Source organism: Geotrypetes seraphini, chromosome 4 (genome assembly GCF_902459505.1).
Source record: "Geotrypetes seraphini chromosome 4, aGeoSer1.1, whole genome shotgun sequence".
Lineage (NCBI taxonomy): Eukaryota > Metazoa > Chordata > Amphibia > Gymnophiona > Dermophiidae > Geotrypetes > Geotrypetes seraphini.
In genome coordinates this window covers 74,027,527-74,053,899 of record NC_047087.1, presented here as the reverse complement: position 1 = coordinate 74,053,899, position 26,373 = coordinate 74,027,527, and the positions used below count along the sequence as shown (strand labels likewise).

At 43.4% G+C, this 26,373-nt stretch overlaps 1 protein-coding gene across 6 annotated transcripts in view; it reads left to right on the top strand.

The window, feature by feature from the left end:
* ARL13B (ADP ribosylation factor like GTPase 13B) overlaps positions 1-26,373 on the top strand; it is a 92,505-nt gene that overhangs the window by 16,805 nt on the left and 49,327 nt on the right. For all 6 annotated transcript variants that reach the window (XM_033940513.1, XM_033940514.1, XM_033940516.1 and 3 more), the window contains exons 3-4: positions 17,140-17,210; positions 19,917-20,166. In XM_033940513.1, coding sequence (XP_033796404.1) covers positions 17,140-17,210; positions 19,917-20,166 — 321 coding nt within the window. The remainder of the gene's footprint in view (positions 1-17,139; positions 17,211-19,916; positions 20,167-26,373) is intronic.

The following is a 26,373-nucleotide window of genomic DNA, read 5'->3' as shown; positions in this document are numbered from 1 at the left end:
TTCCAGGTGAGGGCATACCATGGCCCGGTACAGCGGCATGATAACCTTCTCCGATCCGAGGGCCCATATGAGCCTTTGGAGGAAGCTTCTCTCATGGATCTTACGATCAAAGTTGTGCTCTAAGTTGCAATTACCTCGACCAGAAGAGTCTCAGAATTGTAAGTTTTGTCATGTTATTTCTGAGGATCACGGAAATGGAAGTGACCTTGTGTACAGTACCTTCCCTTTTTGCCAAAGGTTGTTTCAGCATTTCACATCAACCAGGAAGTCCCAACTACCAGCCTCTCAACCTACAGGTTCTAGGAAGAAAGACTGGGCTTTAAAGCTGCTGGACGTCCAAAGAGTTCTCTTGCATTACATGGAAGTGACTAATAAGTTTCGTCTGTTGGGCCATCTCTTTATCCTAACTGAAGAATCAACCCAAGGCAGATAAGCCTCTAAGGCCACTATTTTCAATCTCCACCTATATTGTCTGTGGCAAGCAACCACCGGTGTCATTGAAAACATTCGACCAGAGGAGTAGCCGCCTCTTGGGCAGAATCAAGGGTGATATCTCCAGAGGAGATATGTAAATTTACCACATGGTCTTTCCTACACATTTTCACTAAATTCTATGTGGCAGTGCTTGAGGATTCCACTTTTGTTTTCTCAGTACTAAAAGCAGGCTTATCTCTCCCACCCAAGACTTCGGGGACTGCTTTCGTTCCTAAGGTTCAGCATACCATTCCTATTGCACTGGAAAAAGAGATTAGGTTCTTACCTTGACAATATCTTTTCCAGTAGATGGGAATGGTTTGCTGAACCCCCCCACATGATGATTTTTGATGCACCTGTTTCTGCTTTATGCTTCATGATCCTCTCCGTAGCTAAGACTTCTCTGCCAGTCTGACTATGGATTCAGAATCAGTTTGTAAATAGAATCTCAAGAGATAATTGAGCTCCACTAATATTCAAACTGTTTCTTTTATTTGATGCGCTTTACAGTTCAGTGGTAATTTTTGTTCATTTATACATTAAAGTTTCATTATTGGCTGTTATAACGTTACTAGTGTTTAAGCCCGTTAGATTAACGGGTGCTAGATGACCGCCTCTCCTGCTTTTGAACCTGGGCAGGGGCAGAGCCGGGGCGGGAGGGAGTGACAGTGGGAGAGCAATTTCAAAGCCTCGGCAGCGGTGGCTCCTTGACCAATCGGTGCTTACAACGTCCCCACACTCACGGTCTGGCTGGCTCCCTCACCAAAGCCCTTCGCAGCGGCAGCCCCTCCCGCATCTGTCCCCGCGTCCCAAGCCTCTCCGAAGGCCGGCTCCCACGAAAATGGTACCCCTCTGTCCAAAGCCGCCGCGGCAGCCTCCCTCAAGACACATTTCAAATCTGACATATTGTAATCACAAAACAGAAAATAAAATTATTTTTCTTACCTTTTGTTGTCTGGTCATTATTCATATCATGTAGGGGTCCCAGGCTATGGTTGGCTTTTGATAACTGGCTTGCCAGGGCCCCTTCTTTCTTCTTCCCTCCCTCCATCCCGGCAGCTGAAGACAGGCACCTAGCCCCAGTGGTCTGAGACAGGAGGGAGCAGTTAGGAGAGGGTCTGAGGGCAAAGAGGGGCTCAACAGCGCACAACCACCTTTCCTTCCCTTCCTCCATCAGGTGCAGTGCAGCTCCACCAATGTTAAAAGGAGCCGCGTCGAAATCGGAGGCCTGCCACTGCCGTAGCACGTTCCCCTCTGCCTTGGTCCCGCCCCTTCTCTGTCATATGGGACCGCGGCAGAGGGAACGTGTTACGGTGGCGGCAGGGCTCCAATTTGAAAGCAGCTCCTTTTAACATAGGCGGAGCTGAACTGTACCTGATGGAGGAAGGGAAGGAACGGTGGGGCAAATTTTGGCAACGGCAGGAATTGTTTGGCGGGCCAAGCACCGTGAAACTTTGTTTCTTTAGGCAGCCCCGGTTGTTTACTTGGATTCAATGTCAGCATTAGGGTTCGCCGGCCGCCGGGTGAGGAAGGCCGCCGCCGCAGCCTCGCGGCTAGGTAGGGGGACAACAATGGCGCTTATGCTCAAGCCCCCGCCGCAGCTCCTCTCTCGATCCTGGTGCGGTTCGAGAGAGGAGTCATGGCAGCAGCTTGAGCATAAGCGCCATTGTTGTCCCCCTACCTAGCCGCGAGGCTGCGGCGGCGGCCTTCCTCACCCGGCGGCCGGCGCACCCTAATGCTGACATTGAATCCAAGTAAACAACCGGGGCTGCCTAAAGAAACATGGTAATCATATTCTGTCCTGAAAGCCCCCGTCGTAGCTCCTCTCTCGATCCTGCTGCGGTTCGAGAGAGGAGCCCTGGCGGCAGCTTGATCATAGTGCACAGTGAGAGCCAGGGGCGCGCATGCGCACTCGTTTTTCCGCAACGGATCAGGGAACACGTTTTTTTAGTGCGCATGCGCGGCCTATCATTTTATTATATTAGATAGGAGTAGATCAGAACCTTGGTTTCAGGGAGTTCCTCGTGTCCCTCCTCCTGACTTTTACTCGAGTACTCTTGTATGCTTTGGAATGAACTTAAGGGGGCAGCAGACTCCAGGGAGGAGGAGAAGGAGGTTTCAAAAGCTGTGACTGACATCTTTCTGCAGTATGCTCGCGAGAATGGATAGAGTATCCTAAGGCAGAGGTTCTCAATATGCGGTACACATACCCCAGGGGATATGCATACCATTATTAGATGGTATGTGGCACGGTATGTCTCCTAATCCTCCTCCTGCTATTGCATATCTCCCAACTTCCTTATCTTCTCTCCCCACCCCTGGACTAGCAGCAGCAGCAGCTCACTGTATGCTTTTAACTTTCCCACATAGCTGCCACTAGTGTTAGTTTAGCCAGTGATTCCATCAGGCAGCCTCTGGGCCTTTGCTAGGCCAGCCTGCTTCTGACGAAAGAGGAAATTGCATCGTCGAAGGCAGGCCAGCTTAGCAAAGGCCCTGATGTTGTCTGATGGAACTAATGCTATTGGCAGCTCAGTGGGGAAGCTAAAAGCATACAGTGAGCTGCTGCTAGGGGGAGGAGAGGTGCTGCTGGATAGGGGAGGAGGGAAAGGGAAGGGAGAAGAGGTATTGCTGGACATAGGAGAGGGAGACGTGCTGCTGGACAGGGAAGGAGGAAATGGGAAGGGAGAAGTGGTGCTGCTGGACCTGGCAGAAGAGGAAGGGAAGGGAGAAGTGATACATGCTAGAGGGAAGGGTGAGATGGTGCATGGGGAGAGAGCATATTAGTTGTGAGTGGATTGGAGGGAAGGAGTGTGATAAGAGAGAGAGAAATAAACATGGGGTAGAGGGGAGGTAGAAATGGTGCATGAGTAGAGAGCATGTTGGGACTGAAGGGTGGGAAGGAAGGAAGGGAGGGAAAAATTTTACACTAGGGAGATGACTCAAGGAAGGGAGAGATGTCAGATCCAGAGAAGGGTGAAGTAAAGAGGGAGAGAGAGATGTAAGACCACTGGAAGGGGGATGGGGGAGGAAAGGAGAGAGAAATGCTAGACTGGGGGAGGGAAGGAGAGAGAAATGCCAGACTGTGGAATGGGAGAAAGGAATGAGAGATATCAAACCACAGGGAGGAGGGAGGGAAGGAAAGAGAGATGCCAGACCATGGGAGAGGAGAGAGATAGGAAAGGAAGGGAAGGGAAGACATGGAAAAGGAGATTTTGAGAAGAAAGCAGAAAAATGAAAAAATGCTGAATGTTAAAAGTTAATGCCAAAGATGGATGCAGGGCTGAAAGTAAAGAAAGAGAGAAAAACGGTCATTGGTTAAGAAGGCTCTGGAAACACAGTTAAGAGCACAGACAGAAGGAAGTGCAATCAGAGACTGGGAAAAGATGATTAGAAAAATAAAATCACCAGAAAACAAATGTAGGGAAAATGATTTTATTTTTATTTTAGTGACTGAAATGTGTCAGTTTTGAGAATTTATATTTGCTGTGTATATTGTGTGTATATGAAAAAATAATGGAAGAAATTGCATTATGTGAAATATTCTGTGTTTGTTTTTTTTTGTTTGTTTTTTTTTTTTTATAATTCTTTATTCATTTTCATATTTTACATGAAGTGTACAAAATATTGAATTACAAATAATGAATACACAATATCACTTTTACATCTATTACATAATATTCTAAACATATTTTTATCCCCTCTCCCTCCCCCCACCCTTCAAGTACTTTCCAATCACCCCATACATATTGTATACCATATTATAACATGTTGTGTAAAAATTATTTTCACTACCCCCCCCTCCATGTGTGCCACAAAGAAGACATTGAAAAGAAGAAAAAAAGAAGAGAAATCCTACTATTCATTCACTACAATATTTTGTCAATGGCCCCCATATTTTTATAAATTCAGGATATATCCCTCTTTGTATTGCTATTGCTCTTTCCATTTTGAATATATGACAAATTGTATTCCACCAAAATGTATAATTAAGGTTACTATGATTCTTCCAGTTATTAGTTATATGCTGAATGGCAACCCCTGTCATGACTAGTAAAAGCTTGTTATTTTCTGGTGAAATTTGACTTTTTTTTCTCATCATCATTCCAAATAACACTGTATCATATGATATTGCTACATGATTTTCCATCAATTTATTAATTTGTGGCCAAATTGCATTCCAAAAACTTTTAATGTAGGGACAATGATACAGTAAATGATCCAACGTCCCAGGTTCCAGATTACAGTGCCAGCATTTATTGGACTTAGAACTATCTAATTTTTGCAAACGTGTAGGGGTCCAAAAAGCTCTATGTAATAAAAAGAGCCAAGTTTGTCTCATAGATTCTGACTCTGTACATCTCATTCTCCAAGACCAAATTAGTGGCCATTGAGATGCAGTAATTTGATGCTTAATCTCAATGCTCCAAATGTCTCTTAGACCATTTTTTGGTTTTTTATTCAAGTATCCAGATATTAATTTATACCACAATGCGGCTTGATGCCCTAGGAAGTCTGCTTGAAAACATAAGTTATCCCAGGACAAGCAGGCAGGTATTCTCACTAGTGGGTGATGTCATCCGACAGAGCCCCGATACGGACATCTTGCAAGCATGTCTTGCTTGAAGAAACTCAGAAGTTTCGAGATGCCCGCACCGCGCATGCGCCAGTGCCTTCCCGCCCGATGGTCCGGGCGTGTCGCCTCAGTTCTTTTTCTTCCGCGGAGCTGAGAAGTCTATCTTCAATTTGCGCCCATTGAATCTCTTTTTTTGCCTTCTATTTTGCCGCGGGTTGAGTTCTTTTGGCTCTCCTGTGCATTTATTTCTTTCTTTGATTTCTTTAAAAAAAAAAAAAAATTTTTCCTTCCGATACCGGGTCGGCCGCGTGGCTGGGGCCCCGCGCCTTCGACCTTGCGGCGGAGCTTTTCCGGCCTATGTCCCGGCCGATTACCGGTTTTAAAAAGTGTAGCAAGTGCCAGCGCGTGATTTCGCTCACAGACCCTCATCGACGCTGCTTACAGTGTCTGGGACCGGATCACTTCCCGAAATCGTGCCGGCCTTGCTCCACTCTGACGGCGAGAGCGTTTAAGCGCCGCTGTCTACTGTGGGAGTCCATGTTCAAGATGGAAGCTTCATCGGATCCTGCAGCTTCGACATCGACGGGTGCTTTGACTCCTTCAGCGAAGCCCTCTGCCTCCCCGGCTGCTTCGGGCCTCCTGAAACCGGCATCGTTCACACCGGTTTCGGCCCCGGCTTCGGCGCCGGTGCCTTCCTCCGTCTCCTCGGAGCAGGTATCGACTCCTACAGTTCCACCGGTGGTGCTCAAGGTGCCGAAGACTGGCAAGCAGAAGCACGCAGCACCGGAGCGCGGAGACCGTGCGGAAGGGCCCCCTTTTGGTGCGGATCCCTCCATATCGGCTTCGTTGCGGTCCCTTCTGGAGGCTCAATTCGTGGAGCTCATGCAGACCATGGGGCCTCGACTGATTGCCACCATCCAGGGTGACCTCCCAGCTTCGGCTTCGAGGGGCGGACCGCCCCCTCCTCCTCCTCCTCGCCGCACGACCTCATTGCTCGGCGAGGAGGAGCGGCGAGCGGTTTCCGGGTCCTCGAGGAGGTCCTCCGTTAGTGCTGTGCCTCCTTTGGAAACGATTCCCTCGAGGAGGGCCTCCCTTAGTGATATGCCTCCCTTGGAGCCCATCCCCTCGAGGAAAGTCTCGTTTAGTGACCTGCCTCCCTTGGAACCGATTACTCTGCCCCATGACTCAGTGTGGCGTCCACCTTCGGGGCCACCCAGTCCTGGGCATAGCAGGAAGCAGGACGAGTTCTTCCGAACCCCCTATCAAGCCTGGGCGTCGTCGGGGGAGGCGCCGACTCTTCCGCCTCTGCGATCGACGGCATCGAGTCCGATCTGCTCCTTGGAGGCGTCTGACCCAGTTTCTAACAGACGGGCTCGATCCCCTTCCAGGCATCGAGAGGGGCATCGATCCAGACATTCTTCGAAGCATTCCTCTCGGCACTCGACCGTCTCGCCTCAGAAGAAATTGCCTCGGTTGGGGTATGCTGCTTTGACTGGGTCTCCTCCTCCGGGCCCGGAGTTCGAGGACCCCGAGGTTTTCTACTCGTCCTGTTGCTCGCAGGCCTCTCTGGAGCCTGAAGCCTCTTCTTCTTCTAGTCCGTCTTGCAGACCGGCGACGGCGGACCAACTGTCCTTTTCATCGTTCCTCAGGCAGATGGCAGATGACATGGACATTACTCTCGATGCTGGGTCTCGATATTCCAAGGAGTACCTCGATACCATGCACTTGCCTCGTCCTCCGGCAGAGTCCTTGCGGCTTCCCCTGCACAAGCTCCTCGACTAGACCTTCATGCGATGCTTCGAGTCTCCTTACTCTATCCCTGCGGTCCCTGGCAAATTGGATGCGCGGTACCGCATGGTGCATCATAAAGGCTTCGAGGGTCCTCAGCTTTCTCACCAGTCCCTCCTGGTCGAATCCTCGCTCAAGCGGTCTCATCCTGGCCAGGTCTATGCTTCAGTGCCTCTGGGCCGTGAGGGCAGAACCATGGATAAGTTTGGTCGACGCATCTATCAGAATTCGATGATGGCGTCTCGAGTCCTGAATTACAATTTCCACTTTGCAGCCTACTTGGAATTTTTTCTACCTGTGCTTCGGAAGTTCACACCATACATCGAGTCCAAGGCTAGGTTTGAGTTTGAGGAAGTGATTGCTTCACTGTCCCAACTTCGGCTTCAGTTAATGCAATCTGCCTTGATGCGTTCGAGCTCTCAGCCCGAGCGGCGGCCTGCTCGGTGGCGATGCGCCGGTTGGCCTGGTTGCGGACCATTGATATGGACCCGAATCTTCAGGACCGCCTGGCGAACGTCCCGTGTGCTGGGGCGGATCTTTTTGACGAATCCATCGAGACTGTCACGAAGAAGTTGTCTGACCACGAAAAGTCCTTCCAATCTATCCTTCGGCCGAAGCCTAAGCCTCAGCAGTCTCGACCTTCTCGTCCGCCGTTGATTTATCAGAGGCGTTATCAGCCGAGGCAAACTCCACCTGCGAGGCAACCGGCGAAGCGTCAGCCTCCCCACAAGGGTCAGCCTAAGTCTCAGTCGCCTGCTGTCCCTAAGACCACTCAGCCTTTTTGACTGTCTCGTCGAGGGCATAACCAACCTCGTTCTGCCTCCCCCTGTTTTTCCCATCGGAGGGCGCCTCCATCATTTTTAACATCGCTGGGAGGCCATAACAACCGACCTCTGGGTCCTTACTATCATCAAGGAAGGATACTCTCTTCATTTCCATCGGGTCCCTCCAGACCACCCTCCAAGAGAGTATCCTTCCAACTTGACTCAGACCGCCCTTCTTCTTCAGGAAGCTCAGGCTTTGCTCCGGCTTCGTGCCATGGAGCCGGTTCCGACAGACCAACTGAACCAGGGGTTTTACTCCCGGTACTTCCTTGTTCCGAAGAAGACGGGCGACCTGCGACCCATTTTGGACCTCAGGGTCCTCAACAAATTCCTAGTCAAAGAGAGGTTTCGCATGCTGACACTTGCTTCTCTCTACCCCCTCCTCGAGCAGAACGACTGGTTATGCTCTCTGGATCTCAAGGAGGCCTACACTCATATTCCCATTCATCCGGCCTCTCGCAAGTTCCTCAGATTTCGGGTGGGACATCTCCATCTGCAGTATTGAGTGCTTCCATTCGGCCTGTCTTCGTCCCCCAGAGTCTTCACCAAATGTCTGGTGGTGGTGGCCGCGGCCCTCCGGAACCAAGGTCTTCAGGTATTCCCCTACCTCGACGACTGGCTGATCAAGGCTCCCTCGGCCTCAGGGGTCCTCTCAGCGACCCTGTCAACGATTCTGTTCCTGCAGAGTTTGGGATTCGAGATCAACTTTCCCAAGTCTCATCTACAGCCGACCCAGTCTCTTCCCTTCATCGGGACTGTCCTGGTACCGCTTCGCCGGTTGCCTCGCAGGTGGAGTTTGCCTCGGCTGATAACGCCTCTGATAAATCAACGGCGGACGAGAAGGTCGAGACTTCCTTCTCAGCGCATGGATGCTCTTCTTCATCTCTGCCAGTCTGTGTCTTCTCGCCAGACCATCTCAGCGAGACACATGATGGTCCTCCTGGGCCACATGGCCTCTACAGTTCATGTGACGCCGTTTGCCAGACTCCACCTCAGAATTCCTCAATGGACCCTGGCATCTCAGTGGACTCAGGTGTCGGATCCGTTGACTCGACACATCACAGTCACTCCTGCTCTTCGGCAGTCTCTGCTCTGGTGGATGACCTCTTCGAATCTATCCAGAGGTTTGCTGTTTCATTCTCCTCCCCACCAGAAGGTTCTCACAACCGATTCCTCGACCTATGCCTGGGGAGCGCATCCGGATGGGCTTCGCACTCAGGGATTCTGGACCTGTGCGGACCGACTCCATCAAATCAATCTTCTGGAGCTCAGAGCCATCTTCAATGCTCTTCAAGCTTTTCAACATCTGCTTCACGACATGGTGGTCCTCATTCGCACCGACAATCAGGTCGCCATGTATTATGTCAACAGGCAGGGGGGCACGGGCTCGGCCTCCCTCTGCCAGGAAGCTCTCAAAGTCTGGGATTGGGCGGTTCGCCACAACACCTTCCTCAAAGCTGTCTACATTCAGGGGAGGGACAATGTCTTGGCGGACAAACTGAGTCGTCTTCTCCAGCCTCACGAATGGACACTCCACTCCAAGCCCCTTCATCAGATCTTTGCTCAGTGGGGAACGCCTCAGATAGACCTCTTTGCAGCTCCCCACAATTTCAAGCTGCCTCAGTTTTGCTCCAGGATCTACGCTCCTCATCGCCTCGAGGCTGCTGGATTGGGGGAATCGCTTTCTGTATGCGTTTCCGCCATTCCCTCTCATTCAAAAGACTCTAGTCAAACTGAAGTCTGAACATGCCACCATGATTCTGATAGCTCCTCGGTGGCAGGCAACCTTGGTTCTCCCTTCTACTTCAACTCAGCAGCAGGGAACCGTACCTACTTCCAGTGTTTCCTTCACTGCTTACTCAGCATCAGGGGTCTCTGCTTCATCCCAACCTGCAGTCTCTCCACCTGACAGCTTGGTTCCTCTCAACGTAACTCCGCACCAGTTTTCCCAGGCGGTGAGGGATGTCTTGGAGGCTTCCAGGAAGCCTGCTACTCGTCAATGCTACTCCCAAAAATGGACTAGATTTTCTTCATGGTGTATTTCCAATTCTAAGGAGCCTCAGCAAGCCTCCCTATCCTCTGTTTTGGACTATCTTTTACATCTGTCTCAGTCTGGTCTCAAGTCGACATCTATACAAGTCCACCTGAGTGCTATTGCGGCTTTCTATCAGCCTCTACAAGGAAAACCTCTCTCTTCTCATCCTATGGTTTCCAGATTTATGAAAGGACTTTTTCATGTCAATCCTCCTCTCAAACCGTCTCCAGTGGTTTGGGATCTAAATGTTGTCCTTTCTCAGCTTATGAAACCTCCTTTTGAGCCTCTGAGCAAGGCTCCACTAAAGTTTCTCACTTGGAAAGTGGTTTTTCTGGTGGCCCTCACATCTGCTCGCAGGGTCAGTGAGCTTCAGGCCTTGGTGGCAGACCCACCTTTCACAGTATTCCATCATGACAAGGTGGTCCTCCGCACTCACCCGAAATTCCTGCCTAAAGTGGTCTCTGAATTTCACCTCAACCAATCCATTGTGCTTCCAGTGTTCTTTCCAAAGCCTCATTCTCATCCTGGAGAATCAGCTCTTCACACTCTGGACTGTAAACGTGTTTTGGCTTTCTACTTGGATCGCACCAAACCACACAGAACTGCTCCTCAACTTTTCGTCTCCTTTGATCCAAACAAGTTGGGACGACCTGTATCGAAGCGCACCATCTCCAACTGAATGGCGGCTTGTATCTCTTTCTGCTATGCCCAGGCTGGATTACCCCTTCCCTGTAAGGTCACAGCACATAGGGTCAGAGCAATGGCAGCCTCTGTAGCCTTCCTCAGATCGACACCGATTGAGGAGATTTGTAGGGCTGCCACGTGGTCCTCGGTTCATACGTTCACCTCTCATTATTGTCTGGATACTTTCTCCAGACGGGATGGGCAGTTTGGCCAAACTGTGTTACAAAATTTGTTCTCCTAAGTTGCCAACTCTCCCTCCATCCCATTGAGGTTAGCTTGGAGGTCACCCACTAGTGAGAATACCTGCCTGCTTGTCCTGGGATAAAGCAATGTTACTTACCGTAACAGTTGTTATCCAGGGACAGCAGGCAGCTATTCTCACGTCCCACCCACCTCCCCTTGTTGGCTTCTCTGCTAGCTACCTGAACTGAGGAGACACGCCCGGACCATCGAGCGGGAAGGCACTGGCGCATGCGTGGTGCAGGCATCTCGAAACTTCTGAGTTTCTTCAAGCAAGACATGCTTGCAAGATGTCCGTATCGGGGCTCTGTCGGATGACATCACCCACTAGTGAGAATAGCTGCCTGCTGTCCCTGGATAACAACTGTTACGGTAAGTAACATTGCTAACTCTAAACTATATTGATTATTCAATGTTTTCCATTCAGGGAACCCAACCTGAATGGCCTGCTTCAATTGCAACCATTTAAAACTTTGTGTTTTACTAAGACCAAATCTATGTTGCAATTGTGAAAATTCCAGCAGTTTACCTTCTGAAATAACATCATTTAGAGACCGAATGCCTGCAATAATCCAGTTCTTCCAAAGGATTTGAGCTCCGCCAATTTTGATCTTGGAGTTTATCCATAAAGACTGATTAGTTGACTTGTTTATTGGGATAGGTGTTAATTTACTAATAAACCTCAACGTTTTCCAAGTATCCATTAATATCTTATTTTCTCTGTATCTTCTAGGCATGTTAATACTTGGAAGATGAACTAAATTTAGGGGAAACATAAGGCGCCATTCCAAATACAACCAATCTGGTGCATTATCTATAAGTTCTGGGAGGATCCAATACATACCCTGACGTAGAATATAGGCTTGATGGTACCTATAAAAATTTGGAAAATTTACCCCTCCCTCCTTAATTGATTTTTGCAAAGTTACTAAAGCTATTCTAGGTAAGCCAAAGAAATTTAGTTAAAATGCTATTAAGCTTTTTATAAAAGGACCCCTGAAAATAAATAGGTATCATACTCATTTGGTAACAAACTACAGGCAACATCATCATTTTAATAGTTTGAACTCTCCCCCACCAAGAAATATGTAAAGGGTTCCATTGCTCACACAACTCCGTAACTCTTTTTAATACAAATTTTTCATTCTCTTTTACGGTATCTTCAATTGTATTTTTAACTTGAATGCCAAGATATTTAAATCCTTCCTTCCATATGAACGGAAAATCGTCAAATAGTCCTTTTACACAATGAACATTTAAAGGTATAATTTCCGACTTACTCCAGTTAATTTTATAACCTGAAAATTTACCAAACATATCAATTAATTCTAATAGACATGATAAGGTAGACTCTGGATTTCTCAAATAAAGTAAAATATCATCCGCATATGCCGAAACTTTATATTCCATATCAGAATATGGAATACCCTGTATCCCCCCTGCTTGCTGTATTGCTAATAATAAGGGTTCTAATACAACATCAAATAACAAAGGAGATAAAGGACAACCTTGTCCAACTCCCCTTTGCAATTTAAAACCTTCAGATAGCATATTATTAATATTTAATCTTGCAATCGGGAAGCTATACAATGTTTTTACCATTTGTATAAATCCAGAACCTATACCAAACCATTCTAAAGCTTGATACATAAAATTCCATTCTACTCTATCAAACGCTTTTTCTGCATCCAATGAAACTGTAAAAGCCGGTTCATCCATTTTTTTTGATAAATTTAACATATGAAACAATACTCTAGAGTTATTAGAGGAGTGCCTTTTAGCAATAAAACCAGTCTGATGCGTGTTTGTAATATGTGGGAGAGCTTTGGCTAATCTCAAAGCCAAAATTTTGGCCAAAAGTTTATTATCAACATTTATTAAAGATATAGGCCTGTAGTTCGAAACCAAAGTAGGATCTTTATTTGGCTTAGGCAAAACAATTACCACTGATTCAGCCATAGTACCTTTAATATCACCTTTTATAAGTTGTGTTTGATATAAATTTAGTAAATATGGGGAAAGGACATTTTGAAATGTTTTATAAAATTCTACTGTATAACCATCGCCACCTGGAGCGGATCCAACTCTAAGAGATCTCAATGCTGTTTCTAATTCTTTTAATGATATAGGTTCATCTAAACTCCGTTTTATATGATCAGGAACCTTAGGTCCATTAATTAAATCTAAAAAATTTTTACCATCTTTTTGCCTCTCCAAATAAGGCTCGGAAGAATACAGGTCCTTATAAAATTTTAAAAATTGTTTCAAAATTATATCCATTTGATTTGTTATTATACCATTATCATCTTTTATCCCATTAATATTAGTTTTTCTTTTTTTTTGCTTTAAGATAATTCGCTAATAATCTTCCCGCCTTATTAGAATTTCCATAATACATTGTCTGCTTGGAAAACAAATCTCTTATCATTTTTGAAGTTAATTCATTATATTTACCTTTTGCTTTCAAAAGAGCTTGCAAAACCTCATGTTCCCATTTACTTACCAATTTAGTCTCCAATATTTTAATTTCTTTTTCTAACTCTATATACTGCATTTTAATCTGTTTCCTAACAAAAGCTGAATAGGATATAACATTACCTCTCATTGTCGCTTTAAATGCGTCCCATACATTTTCAATAGATGTATCCTCCACTAAATTCATTTGGAAGAAATCACTAATTTGTGTTTTAAAATTTTCCAAAAATTTGTCATCCACAAGCAATGCATTATCAAATCTCCAAAGAGGTCTTTTAATTTCTAATTGATCTAATTGTAATTCTATCCATACTCTCGCATGATCCGAAATAATAATAGGATCTATGGAAGCTTTAATCACTTGTTGCACCTTATGTGATGAAATAAAAATATAATCTATTCTTGAAAATGATTTATGAACCTGTGAACAAAATGAAAATTCCTGATCATTAAAATGAAGAATACGCCATATATCCTTCAAATCACATGATTGAGCCAAATTATCTAAACCTAAAGATTTTATATTTTTACCTGGTTTTTTTAATCCAATAATGGATCCATTACAGCATTAAAATCTCCAGCCACCACTAAATTAGAAGCAGCCAGTGGTAACAACATACTCTGCAACTTTTTAAAAAATTCTGATTGATTCGAATTAGGGGCATATATATTAAACAACGTCAGGGTATTATTTCCCATACTTATATCAATATGTAACCATCTTCCATGTGGATCTGATTTTACTACCTTAATATTGGCCATACACTTTTTATTTATAAGAACTGCTACCCCTGCTTTTTTACCTGCTGCTGGAGCAAAAAAACATTCCTTTACCCACCCACCCTTTAGTTTCTGTGATTCCTTTATATTCAGATGAGTCTCCTGCAAACAATAAACATCCGCATTTTGCTTTTTTAAAAAAGCTAATACTTTTTTTCTTTTGATTAAATGATTCAGGCCATTGACATTAATAGAAAATGTCTTAAAAGACATAATATATTTTAAACTTCTCATCATAATCTTCTTCCTTCCTTCATATTTAAGATCTAAAAAATTTCTCTCAATGACACACATTTTTACCCCTGAAATATCCAACCCCTTATTGATCTTTTCCTTAATCATTCTAGTAATACCTTTAAAACCCATCTTTTTCCCACACTTCCCCCCCCCAATATAATGACTGCTTAAGGACACACATTGGAACAGCAACCCCAACATCCCCTTCCCCCCCAGGCAACTAATATTAATTAATATCCCCTTTATCATTTCTTAAGATAAACTCATTAATCCTCCACAATGTATCTAGTAATATCTCTCTTCTGAACATAAAATTTTTATTTTATTTTATTTTTTTTTACCATTTTAAAATAATTACATTCTCTATCGGTTATTTAACCTTTGATAACATTAACTATATTTAATTTCTAACATTCCATAAATGCATCTTTATCTTCTCACCAATCTTTAAATTCATTTCCCCAATATTTTAGTTCATACCACAAAATTCTATCATAAATATATATTTAATAAAGTAGTATTATTTTTCCTATATCTCATACTCTCTAATCCAGCAACCCTTATCATCCTTTTAATATCGAAAAACAAATATCCATATCTTCATATACTTCTTTAAAAGTTGTTTACAATTTTATAAATTTTTATCATCTATTTATATATAAACATTTTTTTTTTCATTTTCTTTTTTTTTCATTTTGAAAAATAAATTTTTTAATTTTATAATTATTATATATATATTTTTTTATATACATTTTCCTCTTTTCCAATTAAAATCCAATCTTTTTGAAACTATAATATTACAAAATCAAACTTTACATTTAATCTTTTAGTCATCTCCTTCAATTACCAATAATTTCATATTATGTATCTTTCTTGTATATTTTCCATTTTCCTTTCTTTTACTTGCAACTAAATGTCATAGATCATTTCTGTCTATGATTAGTCCATTCTACATTCTTCTTTTTGTTTTCCTTTCATTCATTACTTTTCGTTTATTGATTTATTAAATTAACTAATCTTTCATATTGTATTTCTTATCTATATCCATCTTCCCTTAAGTCTCTTGACTGCCACTTGTCATTTTATTTAATATCCTTTTTTTTATCCATTCTGCTTTCTTCTTTTACCCATTTGTATTATTATCTGATCCAATCTTCACTTTTCTCCTTTTGTTAATTATTCAAGTTCTTTATTTCTTTCTGTTCACTCTTTACTCCAGCCATCCATCCTTTAATCGTCTAAAGTTTAGTCTCATGAGTTTCCAGTCCATCTTTCTTGCCTTTACTTCTTTATATTTTTTATTATCTTTTTCCTTTGTTCATTTTATTTCCTATTCTTTATTTCTTCTTTCTTCAATACTCCAAAGTCTCATAGTTTTACATTAAATTTTTTGCTCAATATCCATCAAAACCGGACTTGATATTTTCTGTTCATTTCAACATCTATTATGCTAAAATGACATAGGTTCTGATTTTGAAAGAAAGGTCTTTAGCTTTTCCGGATCTTCAAAATACAAAGATTTATCCCCAGAAGAAACCCTCATTTTTGCTGGGTAATACAATCCATATTTATATCCTTTTTCCTTTAATTGAGGTCTCAAGTCAAGGAATTTCTTCCTTTTGTTTGCTGTGTTTTTAGCAAAATCAGGCAAAAACCATATTTTGGATCCTTTATAATTTAAATTTTTATCTTTCTTGGCAGCATTTAAAATTTCTATTGCTTGCTGGTATCTTAACATCTTAAATATTAATGGTCTTGTTCTGCCTTGATTTTCCATATTTTTTAATGGGATCCTGTGCGCCCTTTCTATTTCCAAAGGCTGTTTGAAATCCAATTGCAGTATTTTAGGAATTCGATTTTCTAAAAACGGTATGGCATTTTTCCCTTCCAAATTTTCCTGCATTCCAAAAAGTTTTATATTCTTTCTTCTTCCTCGGTTTTCATAATCTTCCAGCTGATTTTTCAATTGAATCAGTTCCAAACTGTCATTTTTACATCTGTTTCCTTCACATTCTAAAACCTCCATTTTAGCTTCTAACTCAGTTGTTCTTTTATTATTTATTTCCATTTGTCTGTGGATATTTAGTATTTCTTCCTTCATTTCAGCCATATTACTCACAGTCTCTTTAAGCATTTGTTTAATTTGCCTCAGTTCCTCCATAACTTCGGCTTTGCTCAGCTCCTCCGACTCTTCAGCAGGAAGCGGAACCTTACTCGGGGTAATTTGATCCTGCTTCTGCCTTTTCGCCGACCCACCAGTTTCATTTTTATTTTGTCGGGTGCTTGCCATGCTCCCGCTCTTCTTTTTGCTATTTTTCGCCGAAATCGGCTTGAAGGGGAAAACTTTTTTTTACCGACCGTTGCCAGGTTGAGAGGAGCGCCGCGATCACATGTCCATTTTGTGTGCGTGTTAAGCCACGCCCCTTCTGTGTTTGTTTTAAAAACACTAGGTTATAGATGGAAAATAAATTTTAAAAATAAATAAATAATGGGTCTGGAGTCTGGGGCAGAACTTGGGCAGTTGATGGCTAGGGGTACTTGTTGATATTTGTTAGACTTAGGTGGAACTTGGCTTGAAGAAGTTGAGAAACACTGCCCTATGGTTCAGCATACCATTCTTATCTACTGCAAAAGATATTATCAAGGTAAGAACCTAATCTCTTTATATAGGGATTCTGAGCAGATTTGCTCTATCTTCCATTTCTGATTGGAGGACAACTGCCACCAATGTGTGGACTAGTCTGGCAAGGTTCAAGGATTGATAGTATGAGGGGGCCTGTAAGTGACTTCTCTGGGACTTAAGGGTACTCTCCCAGAAAAAAACAGCTGGAAGTTAGGAACAACCCCTAAAACCACTACTGTGTTCTGGTAGTGCTGCATCCAAAGCAGTTGCAACTCCTAGCAACTCGTCCTTAAACAGGCATCTGACCACTTGTATTGTGAAAAATAAGTGAAAAAGCAGCACTACTCTGAGATCCGTGGCAGCAAATGTTGAACTTGAAACAGATTTCTTGTTATCTCTATTTCAGAAAAGTAACCCTAGTAATGGTAGGCCTTGATAATGCTGGGAAGACCACAACAGTGCGAGGGATTCAAGGAGGTAAGATGTAATACCTTTTCAAATTACGAAAGCACATATTGTTGAAAAGTAGTATTTCAGGGTTCTAGAAGGGCAGTATTTGTTTTGATCCTAAAATTGATTTGCTTTTCTCTTATGTAGTAGATGTTCATCATACAAGTTCATTTTACTTTGTACAGATGCTGGTAGTTCTTTTTTAAAATCTAAAGAAGGCTTTACTTTTTTTTTTTTTTAATATGCAAACTAGTTTTTCAAATTCCATGATTTTCCGTAAGATTATTCTTTAATTTTTGCTAATTCGTATTCTAATGCAATAGGTGCATCATTCTGGACAGACAGGTGATCTCTTTTTGTTATGTCCATTCCAGAGTCAGTATGATAGGTGTCTTATCAGAACCCGTGAACCGAGTCTAGCAGAAAGCCACACATTGTTTTCTGCTTCTCCTACATAACAGAGGAACGCAGAGCACCCTACAGTTTTTTTTTCTGCAAGCAAACCATGCAGCAGTGTTTCTGATTTGCTCTGCTTATTTTATTCATTTTTTTCAATGCAAGTTTGTTCCTTTCGGTGGCTTCAGTGCCTTGAGATCCCTTATTGAGGGATTCTCTGCTTAGGAAAAGGAAGCAGTTCCCACAGAGCCGGACTGCAGCTTCACAGGGCAAATTTCGGTGGACCTGTGGGAGCCAGCCTGCTGTGGCATCAGAACTCGGGGTCCTCCCCTGTAAGTGAGCTTGCCTCCTGACTTTGTCAGAGGTTTAAGTGCAGGGTGTTTGCTCCCTGAGTAAGAGCCCTCAGAGTATCAGGGTGCAGACTGCATTTTCCTACCCCCCAGTGGTTGTTGAGATTTCGAGGAGGCGGAGGTTTAGGTCAGGGTCTGTCTGACCGACAGCCTGAAGATCCTAAAGATTGGACTGTTTGGAGAAAATCTGAGGCAGAAATTATTTTCCCTTCACTTCAACTTCACAGATGGAGCTGACAGGCAGGCACTTTAGATACTGTAAGTATGGAAAAATTGATGGGGGTTTGTCTAAAAACATGTTTTTTAGCAGTTTCTGGGGTAGGGTTCAGGTCTCCCACCTCCAAAACCCCCTTTTTCAATGTTTTTTATTTTTTCAAATCGTCTTCACGGGCCATTTTTGGTGCAAATTTACTGGCAGCAGCCATCTTGAATTTTATTGATCTTTTTTTCTGCCTCATAACCCATCGTTTTAGCAATAAATCAACAGGGATGGACTCCTCAACCCCTAATCAGATGAATTCATGTGTGGATTGCGCTGGTCTATCAACGGAGGAGTGTCCATGTACCAAGGGAACTTCAAAGTACCTAATTTTTATTTTTATTTTAACCCGTTCTGAGCTTCTGGGGAGGACAGGCTATAAAAATGAACAAATAAATAAATAAAGAGCTTCAGGCTTCACCTCCTCCAGGACCTCTAGGGCTGGGGAACTGATGTGGATCTGGGAAATGGGCAGAAATTCCCGCCCGGTACCTGGTTTTGGCGATGATATGACACACAAGTATAGAGCTCAGGACTCGTCATAAGTTTCATCTGGAGTCCGTTGGGAGCCAGTTTTGGTCCCGGAATTTGTTCAGCTCATATAGAGAGCATATCTTATAGACTCAACTCATCTTGTGCAGCCGGCGGGCATGCTGCAAGCTTCCAATCCAGTGCATTCCTTTGTGGAGGTCACTGCCCCATCCCCCAGTGCCCAATTTCCTACAAACACAGACTGCCTTAGTTGGCATACTGATACTATGCCGCTTTTGTCACCAAACACTACTTCCACCCTGGATGACACTGATTCCCTTTGTGTAACAGTTAAATAGGAAACCTCAGGGATCCCTGATCCTGGTGATGACCCCTCCATCCACCTTATCAGTTACTTCCTGTGCCTGCCTACTGTCTCAATCAGAAAGTTCGAGTCCAAATGAAATTTGGATGTCAGTCAGACATTAAGGGTATAAAGAATAATCTATTGCTATAACACATTAGGGGGTAATACCTGAGCTCCATAAATGTTCCTGTTTAGAATGATTGTTTCGATATTTTGATTGTTCAGTAGCAATGTTTAATATGTTTGTTATAATTTCAGAGCAGAACAAATTTGTAGTGCGGGGAGTTTCCCCATACCCCTCCTTTGTATGCTTTTCTATATAGGGCTATCACCTGCTTTAGTACAAACTGAAGGGGGCAGCAGAGCCTTCTGGTGAAGGAGGAAAGATTCAAAAGCTGACATGGATTCCTTCTGCATGGCTCACGGGCATGGGGAAATTACCTGTCTGTCCAGAATGACACATCTATCTACTAGAAAAGATATTAGCAAGGCAAGAACCTAATCTCTTTTTAGTTATCACCTCAATACCTATGTTGTTAAGTTCCTTTTCTGTGAGTGGGGGTCATAGGATGAAAGCGAAATGAGGAAATATGTTTTTATAGAGAGAGTGGTGAATATATAGAGCATCCTTCCCTTGTATTAAATTCAAGAAAGCATGGGTCAAGTGGAGATCTGAGGGAAAGGAAGGGATTGTAGAGTATAGCTATAATGGATGGACAAGCCAGATAGGCTGTATGGTCTTCATCTACCATCATTTTCTATATTATGCCTCACTACTTATCAATACAGGGGGCTGTTTGCAGGGAATAAGAAATGCAAATAATTTTTAATTCGTTGGCTTATTTAAAGTATTGTTTAAACCTGTTTTTCCTTTTTGCAATTTGGAACAGAGTCTCCTGAGGATGTTGCTCCTACTGTTGGATTTTCTAAAGCTGACCTTAAGCATGGGAGGTTTGAAGTCACCATTTTTGATTTAGGAGGTGGAAAGCGAATCCGAGGAATCTGGAAGAATTACTATGCAGAGTCCTTTGGAGTAATATTTGTTGTGGACTCCAGTGACATGGAGAGAATGGAAGAGACCAAAGAAACAATGACAGAAGTTCTGAGACATCCCAGGATTTCTGGAAAACCAGTATTAGTGTAAGTAAGCAACAACACCCAAAATAAATAGTGTGGTCAAAGTGAGTTCTGTATAAAAAGGATCTTTGCTCTCATGATCATACAAAATTCAACATGTTTTGCCAGCAAGCTGCATCATGGGTATTGTTTATGACATTGAAACATACAAATATTACATTTAATAATCACATATAAAAATTAATAAATAGGCAAATTAAAATAGGGTACATTTTACATATGGAAAATATCCACACACTTTTAGTAAATTTTCAAAAAGGAATCAACTAGCTAATTTTGTCTTTTGAAATTTAATTCAGTTTATGCAGAGAAAAGTACTGCTCTGGTTCATTACTAAGTGGCTTAGGCGAAAATTGCCCCCTTTAGATATGGTAGTACAGTATATATAAGCATATGTCAAACCAACAGAAATTCTGTATTATGTGGGTTCTTATTGTACTTTTTTCTTTCTGTCCTTTTACAATTTAAATTATGTTAATTAGACACAACTTTAATAGTATACAGAGTTATATTATACAACAGATAGAGGCCCAGTCCTCCTGAAAAGTTACCAGTTTTTCTGAATAATAGACTACTTCCCCAGGTGAGGGATTTTGTATTTCAGCTGTTTTGTTAATCCCAAAGTTTGAAACACAGGACCAGTTGCAGGAAGAGACTGCAATTATGGTTATCTTTATTTGATATGCCACTTTTCTTCTGCAGATATCAAAGCAGTTTACATTAAGTATTATAAGTATTTCCCTATCTGTCCTGGCAGGCTCACAATCTAACTATAATACTTGGAGCAATTGTACTTAATCTGCCTTTACCAGATTGTAAATTCAGGATTCAATCAATCAATAGCTTATTCAGAATGTACACATTGAAGCTTCAGCAATTAAGTTTATTTATTTTTTTAAAACACTTGTAGCCCGCATATCAGACATCTATGCGGATTACAATACATACATAATTAAAACAAAACATGGCATACACCATAAAAGAAAATAAGACAGATCATTATAAAATGACAATATACAGTAAACAGCCTTAAACCTATACCTTAACATGATTAAACCAAGTGATTACAAGATTACAAGGTGGCCAGATTTGAAAAGGCAAGTTGAAAAAAATAGGCTTTCAGGATTTTTCAAAATGCCGGAAAATCAAAACTCAAATGGATGTAGTCTGCTACTTGGAACATATGTGATTGATTTACGACTTTACTGACAGAATAAATTGTGGGACAACCAAAAAATCTCTGTCTTGTGATCTCAGAGAACGAGAGGGCACATATATCTGCAGAAGAGAAGCAATCACCTTAGGCAATAAGTCACATACAGATTTTAATACCAAAGTTAAAAGCTTGAATTGTATTCGCCATACAACTGGCAACCAGTGAAGTTTGGCTAGTACAGGTGTGACATGGGAATAGTGGGGCAATCAAGCTATTACCCTAGTAGCGGTATTCTGAGCCACTTGAAGTGCTTTGAGAGATGTCTTCAGCAAGCCACAAAAGAGAGAATTACAGTAGTCTATGTGAGGTAAGACATAGAGTCCTGCATAACTAATCTAAAGTTCATAGCTGACAACAAATCCTGTAATTTTAGTACTGTCCTAATTTTAAAGAAAATAGTCTTAACTACTGGGGTGATGTGGCTATGAAATTTTAAGGATGTATCTAAAATTACTCCCAAACTTAATTGCCTGCTGTATTAGGATGGTAATACCAGCATAAACAAAATTCAGCGCTGTTCCTTCAATACCAGTGGAAGAAAGCCATAAAATGATTCATAGTCATCCACAGTTGAATCTCATCCATTTAATGCAACAGCAACTGGAAACCCCATGTCCAGTCTGCCGGAAATCCAATCTAATCCAAACCTTAGTCTTATATACTAGGTCATTCCCACTAGGGACTCAATCCGGTTCACAAAATTAATTAAAAGACAAAGAAAAGCGATGATTTGACAAAATTAATCTGTTATAATTCCTTATTTGTATCTTTTCCAGAAAATATTAACTGACATCTTTAAGGTTTTCTGAAAAAATGTCAGAGAAGGGAGAAGTCTAATTTCTGAAGGGAGATCATTCCAGATTTTTACCAAGGCAAATGACATAGAGTGAGAAAGCCTATCTAAAGTTAGACGGGAATTCTTATTTAAATTTATGTATTCCCCTAGAGCAGTGGTCTCAAACTCGTGGCCCGGGGGCCACATGCGGCTCGCTAGGTACTAGTTTGAGGTAGAGGTCTGCACGGGAACGGGGATCCCGCGGGTTCCCCCCCCTGGCCCACGGGACTCCCACGGGGACGCCCCCTGGCCCACGGGACTCCCACGGGGATGCCCCCCTGACCCACGGGACTCCCACGGGGACGCCCCCTTGCCCACGGGACTCCCACGGGGATGAAAACAACCTACCTAAATTCTGGCGATGCAAGCATGCAGCTTACAAGTCTGGCGTCGCGTCGGGAAATAGCCATGTTGAGCAGTGAGCTCAGCACGTACACAGATGAAAGCCTTGCTTGCTGATTGGTCCGGCGGCCCCGCCCCACCGTGCCGCCGGACCAATCAGCAAGCAAGGCTTTCATCTGTGTACGTGCTGAGCTCACTGCTCAGCATGGCTATTTCCCGACGCGGGCATTAGGCTGTTTTTTGTCATTTCGGGTGGGGGATGGCAGCGGCAGCAGCAGCCTGAAAAAGAAATCATCCTGGCCGGGTTCGGTGTCATGCTCCGGAGCTTCTACAGCCTTCCTATCTCCCTCTCCCTTCTACCTGCGGCTCTCTTCGGCAACTCAGCAGCAACGATCGACACAAGCTTCTGGCGTCGGGGCCTACCCTCTGCGAGTCCCGCTTGTTTCAACTTCCTTTTTCCACAAAGGTGGGACTCGTAGAGGGAAGGCCTCGATGTCGGCAGCTTGTCTTGATCACCGCTGCTGACGAGTTGCTTAAGAGAGCCGCGGAGCAGGGGGGTGTTGCCAGGTGCAGGTAGAAGGGAGAGGGCCAGATGCAGGACTCGTGGGTGAGGGAGGAGAAGAGAGAGGGGAGAGAAACAAAAGGAAATATTTCATACTGGGCTGGGCCGGAGTGGAGAGAGGGTGGAAAGATTCTGGCTACAGGGTGCAGTAACAAAGGAAAAGGGGGGAAAGCTGAAAATGGAGATAGTGACACAAAGAAGAGAAAGGGTAAGCAGGACCTTCTGAATAAGGATAGAGATACAGAGGGGACATGAAGAGGAGGTGAAATAGAGACATAGAAGTAATGCTGAAAAAGTGTGTGTGTGGGGGGGGGGAGATAAAGACATTGAAAGGGCAAATGGTGAATATGGGGTAAAGACAAGGACAGAGACAAATGAAGATTCTGAAAAAGTGGTGAGATAGGGATATAGGTGAGATGGACACAAAGAAGGGTGATGCTGGAAAATAGGTGGAATGGTAATTCTGACAGACACAGAAGGGAAATGCTGGATCAAGGAGAGATGGGGCTCAGGCTGGATGGAATGAGGAGAAATGCCTTGTTGGCCCGGAACTTCCTCTCCTACGTCAGAATTGACGTCAGGGAGCGGAATGCTGGTCAGCGCGACGCTTCTGCAGGGAAAGCTTGGGACAGCGGTGGCTTGGGGACTATTCCCCGATGGCGGTGGCAGCAAACCGAGTGGCTTGGGGGAGGGCACGGAGAAAGAAAGAAAGGGGGCAGACAGAGAGACAGAAAGAAGGGGGAACAGGGAGACAGAAAGAAAAAGTTGGGGGAGAGAATGAGGTCTGGAGGAGAGGAAACATACAGGAGGCTGAAAGAAAGGAAGAAAGATTGGATGCACAGTCAGAAGAAGAAAGTGCAACCAGAGACTCATGAAATCACCAAACAGCAAAGATAGGAAAAATGATTTTATTTTCAATTTAGTGATCAAAATGTGTCTGTTTTGAGAATTTATATCTGCTGTCTATATTTTGCACTATGGCTCCCTTTTACTAAACTGCAATATTGTTTTTTAGCGCAGGGAGCCTATGAGCATTGAGAGCAGCGCGAGGCATTCAGCGTAACTCCCTGTGCTAAAACCTACTATTGTGGTTTAGTAAAAAGGGAGGGGGTGTATTTGTCTATTTTTGTATTTTGTTACCGAGGTGACATTGCATAGAGTCATCTGCCTTGGGAAATGTATATGGCAGATATCTTTGTTTTGTGTTCAAAAGAAAAGGAAATGCATTTCTGGTTTTATTTCTACAGTGTTGAAGTACTTGTTGGCCCTTGCTGTGACTGGTGGGGATCCCCAAGCACCGCCAGCAGAGGACCTCCTCTAGAGATGGTCAGAACTCCCCTCCACCAAGCGCAGCAGTCGCTGGCAGCATCCATGAGCCACTGAGGTGCCAGCATCTGTGACTCAGGGACGCTACTGCTGCCTGCCAAGCTTGGCAAAAGGGACCCCAGGCCAACTGCAAAGGAAGTCCTCAGCTGACAGTTTGTGGGTTCTCATCAGCTGAGTATTTATATTTTATATTTACATTAGAGGTTCTGGTAGAAACCCATTTACAAAGTATGTATTCTTCCCAATTAATATTTCCAAATTAATAGTCTCTTTGCTTATTTGTAAATGGGTCTCTACCAGAGCCTTTAATTCAGTAGCATAATTAAATAAAATAACTATTTCTGAAGTTTATAGGGAAGGATGGTGACGGAGGGGATTCCTCGCGGGGACGGGTGGGGACGGAGGGGATTCCTCGCGGGGACGGGTGGGGACGGAGGGGATTCCTCGCGGGGACGGGTGGGGACGGAGGGATTCCTCACGGGGACGGGTGGGGACGGAGGGATTCCTCACGGGGACGGGTGGGGATGGGTGGGATTTTGGCGGGGACGGGTGGGGACGGGTGGGATTTCTGTCCCCGCGCAACTCTCTAGTTTGAGGCCCTCGGTATGTTTATCATAATCACAAAAATAAAATAAAACAGTTTCTTGATCATATGTGTCTCTAGCTATAAATTACAATATTATTATTAAGACTTAGCTAAAAGGAAAGATTTATAAAGAGGTTTACCTCATGCAAAATTGTCATTTCTTTAATAAGACATTTACTATTTTTTCTGAGGCCCTCCAAGTACCTACAAATCCAAAATGTGGCCCTGCAAAGGGTTTGAGTTTGAGACCACTGCCCTAGAGGAAAGTGGCTGCTGGGAATTGAAAGAAAAAGTAAGTAGTGGGGAAAAGTCCCATATAAAATTTTAAATATAACACTGACACACTTAAATTGAACCCTCCAATGAACCAGAAGCCAGTGCAGTATCTTCAGCAGTGGAGTAACGTGATCATGTTTGCTCTTACCAAATATTAATTCAAACAGAAATTGCAGATCATCTGCATAAATGCAATATTGTAAACCAAAGTCAGAGAACAACTTCCCAATTGGTGCCAGGAATAGATTAAATAACATTGCAGATAATGAAGAACCATGTGGTACTCCACATCTCAATGAGAAAAATGAGGATTGATCATCTCCATTAGCCATACAAAAGGATCTATCACTGAGAAAAGATTGAAACCATTTCAATACATTACCTGTAATCCCGAATCCACATAATCTATCCAATGATATAAGATGGTGTACAGCAGGAGTGCCCACACTTTTTGGGCTTGCGAGCTACTTTTAAAATGACCAAGTCAAAATGATCTACCAACAATAAAAACACTAAACATATACCCCCTCTTTTACTATGATGCGCTAGCCGATTTAGCACGCGCTAAGTGCTAATGCGCCCATTATATTCTTTGGATGCATTAGCATTTAGCAAGCACTAAATCGGCTAGCACGCCTTAGTAAAAGACCCCCCCCCCATATTTATTTATTATATATACTGTGTGCACCTCTTCTGTCCTCCAGACCTCGTTCCATTCCACAATCATCTCTCTCTGTCCCTGCAGGAGTCCAACTTTCTTCCTCTCTCCTCCACCCCTATTGGCAACATGTCTCCCTCTCTCTCTCTCCTCTGTTATGATCGTGCATCTCTCTGTTCTTCCTCAGGGTCTCTCCCCCTCTGTCTGCACCTTCCATAGCTAACATCTGCCCCCTCTCTTCAGCTTCCCCTTTATTTCAGGTTTCTCCTTCTCTCTATCTTCCTTCTTCTAACATTTTGAGTCCTCCCACCTTTGGTCCGGGTCTTTGTCTCTCTCACTCTGTCTTTCCCCTCCCCAGGGCCTGGCACCTCTCTTTTCTCAGTTTGGGATGTTTCCCCTCTCTAATCAC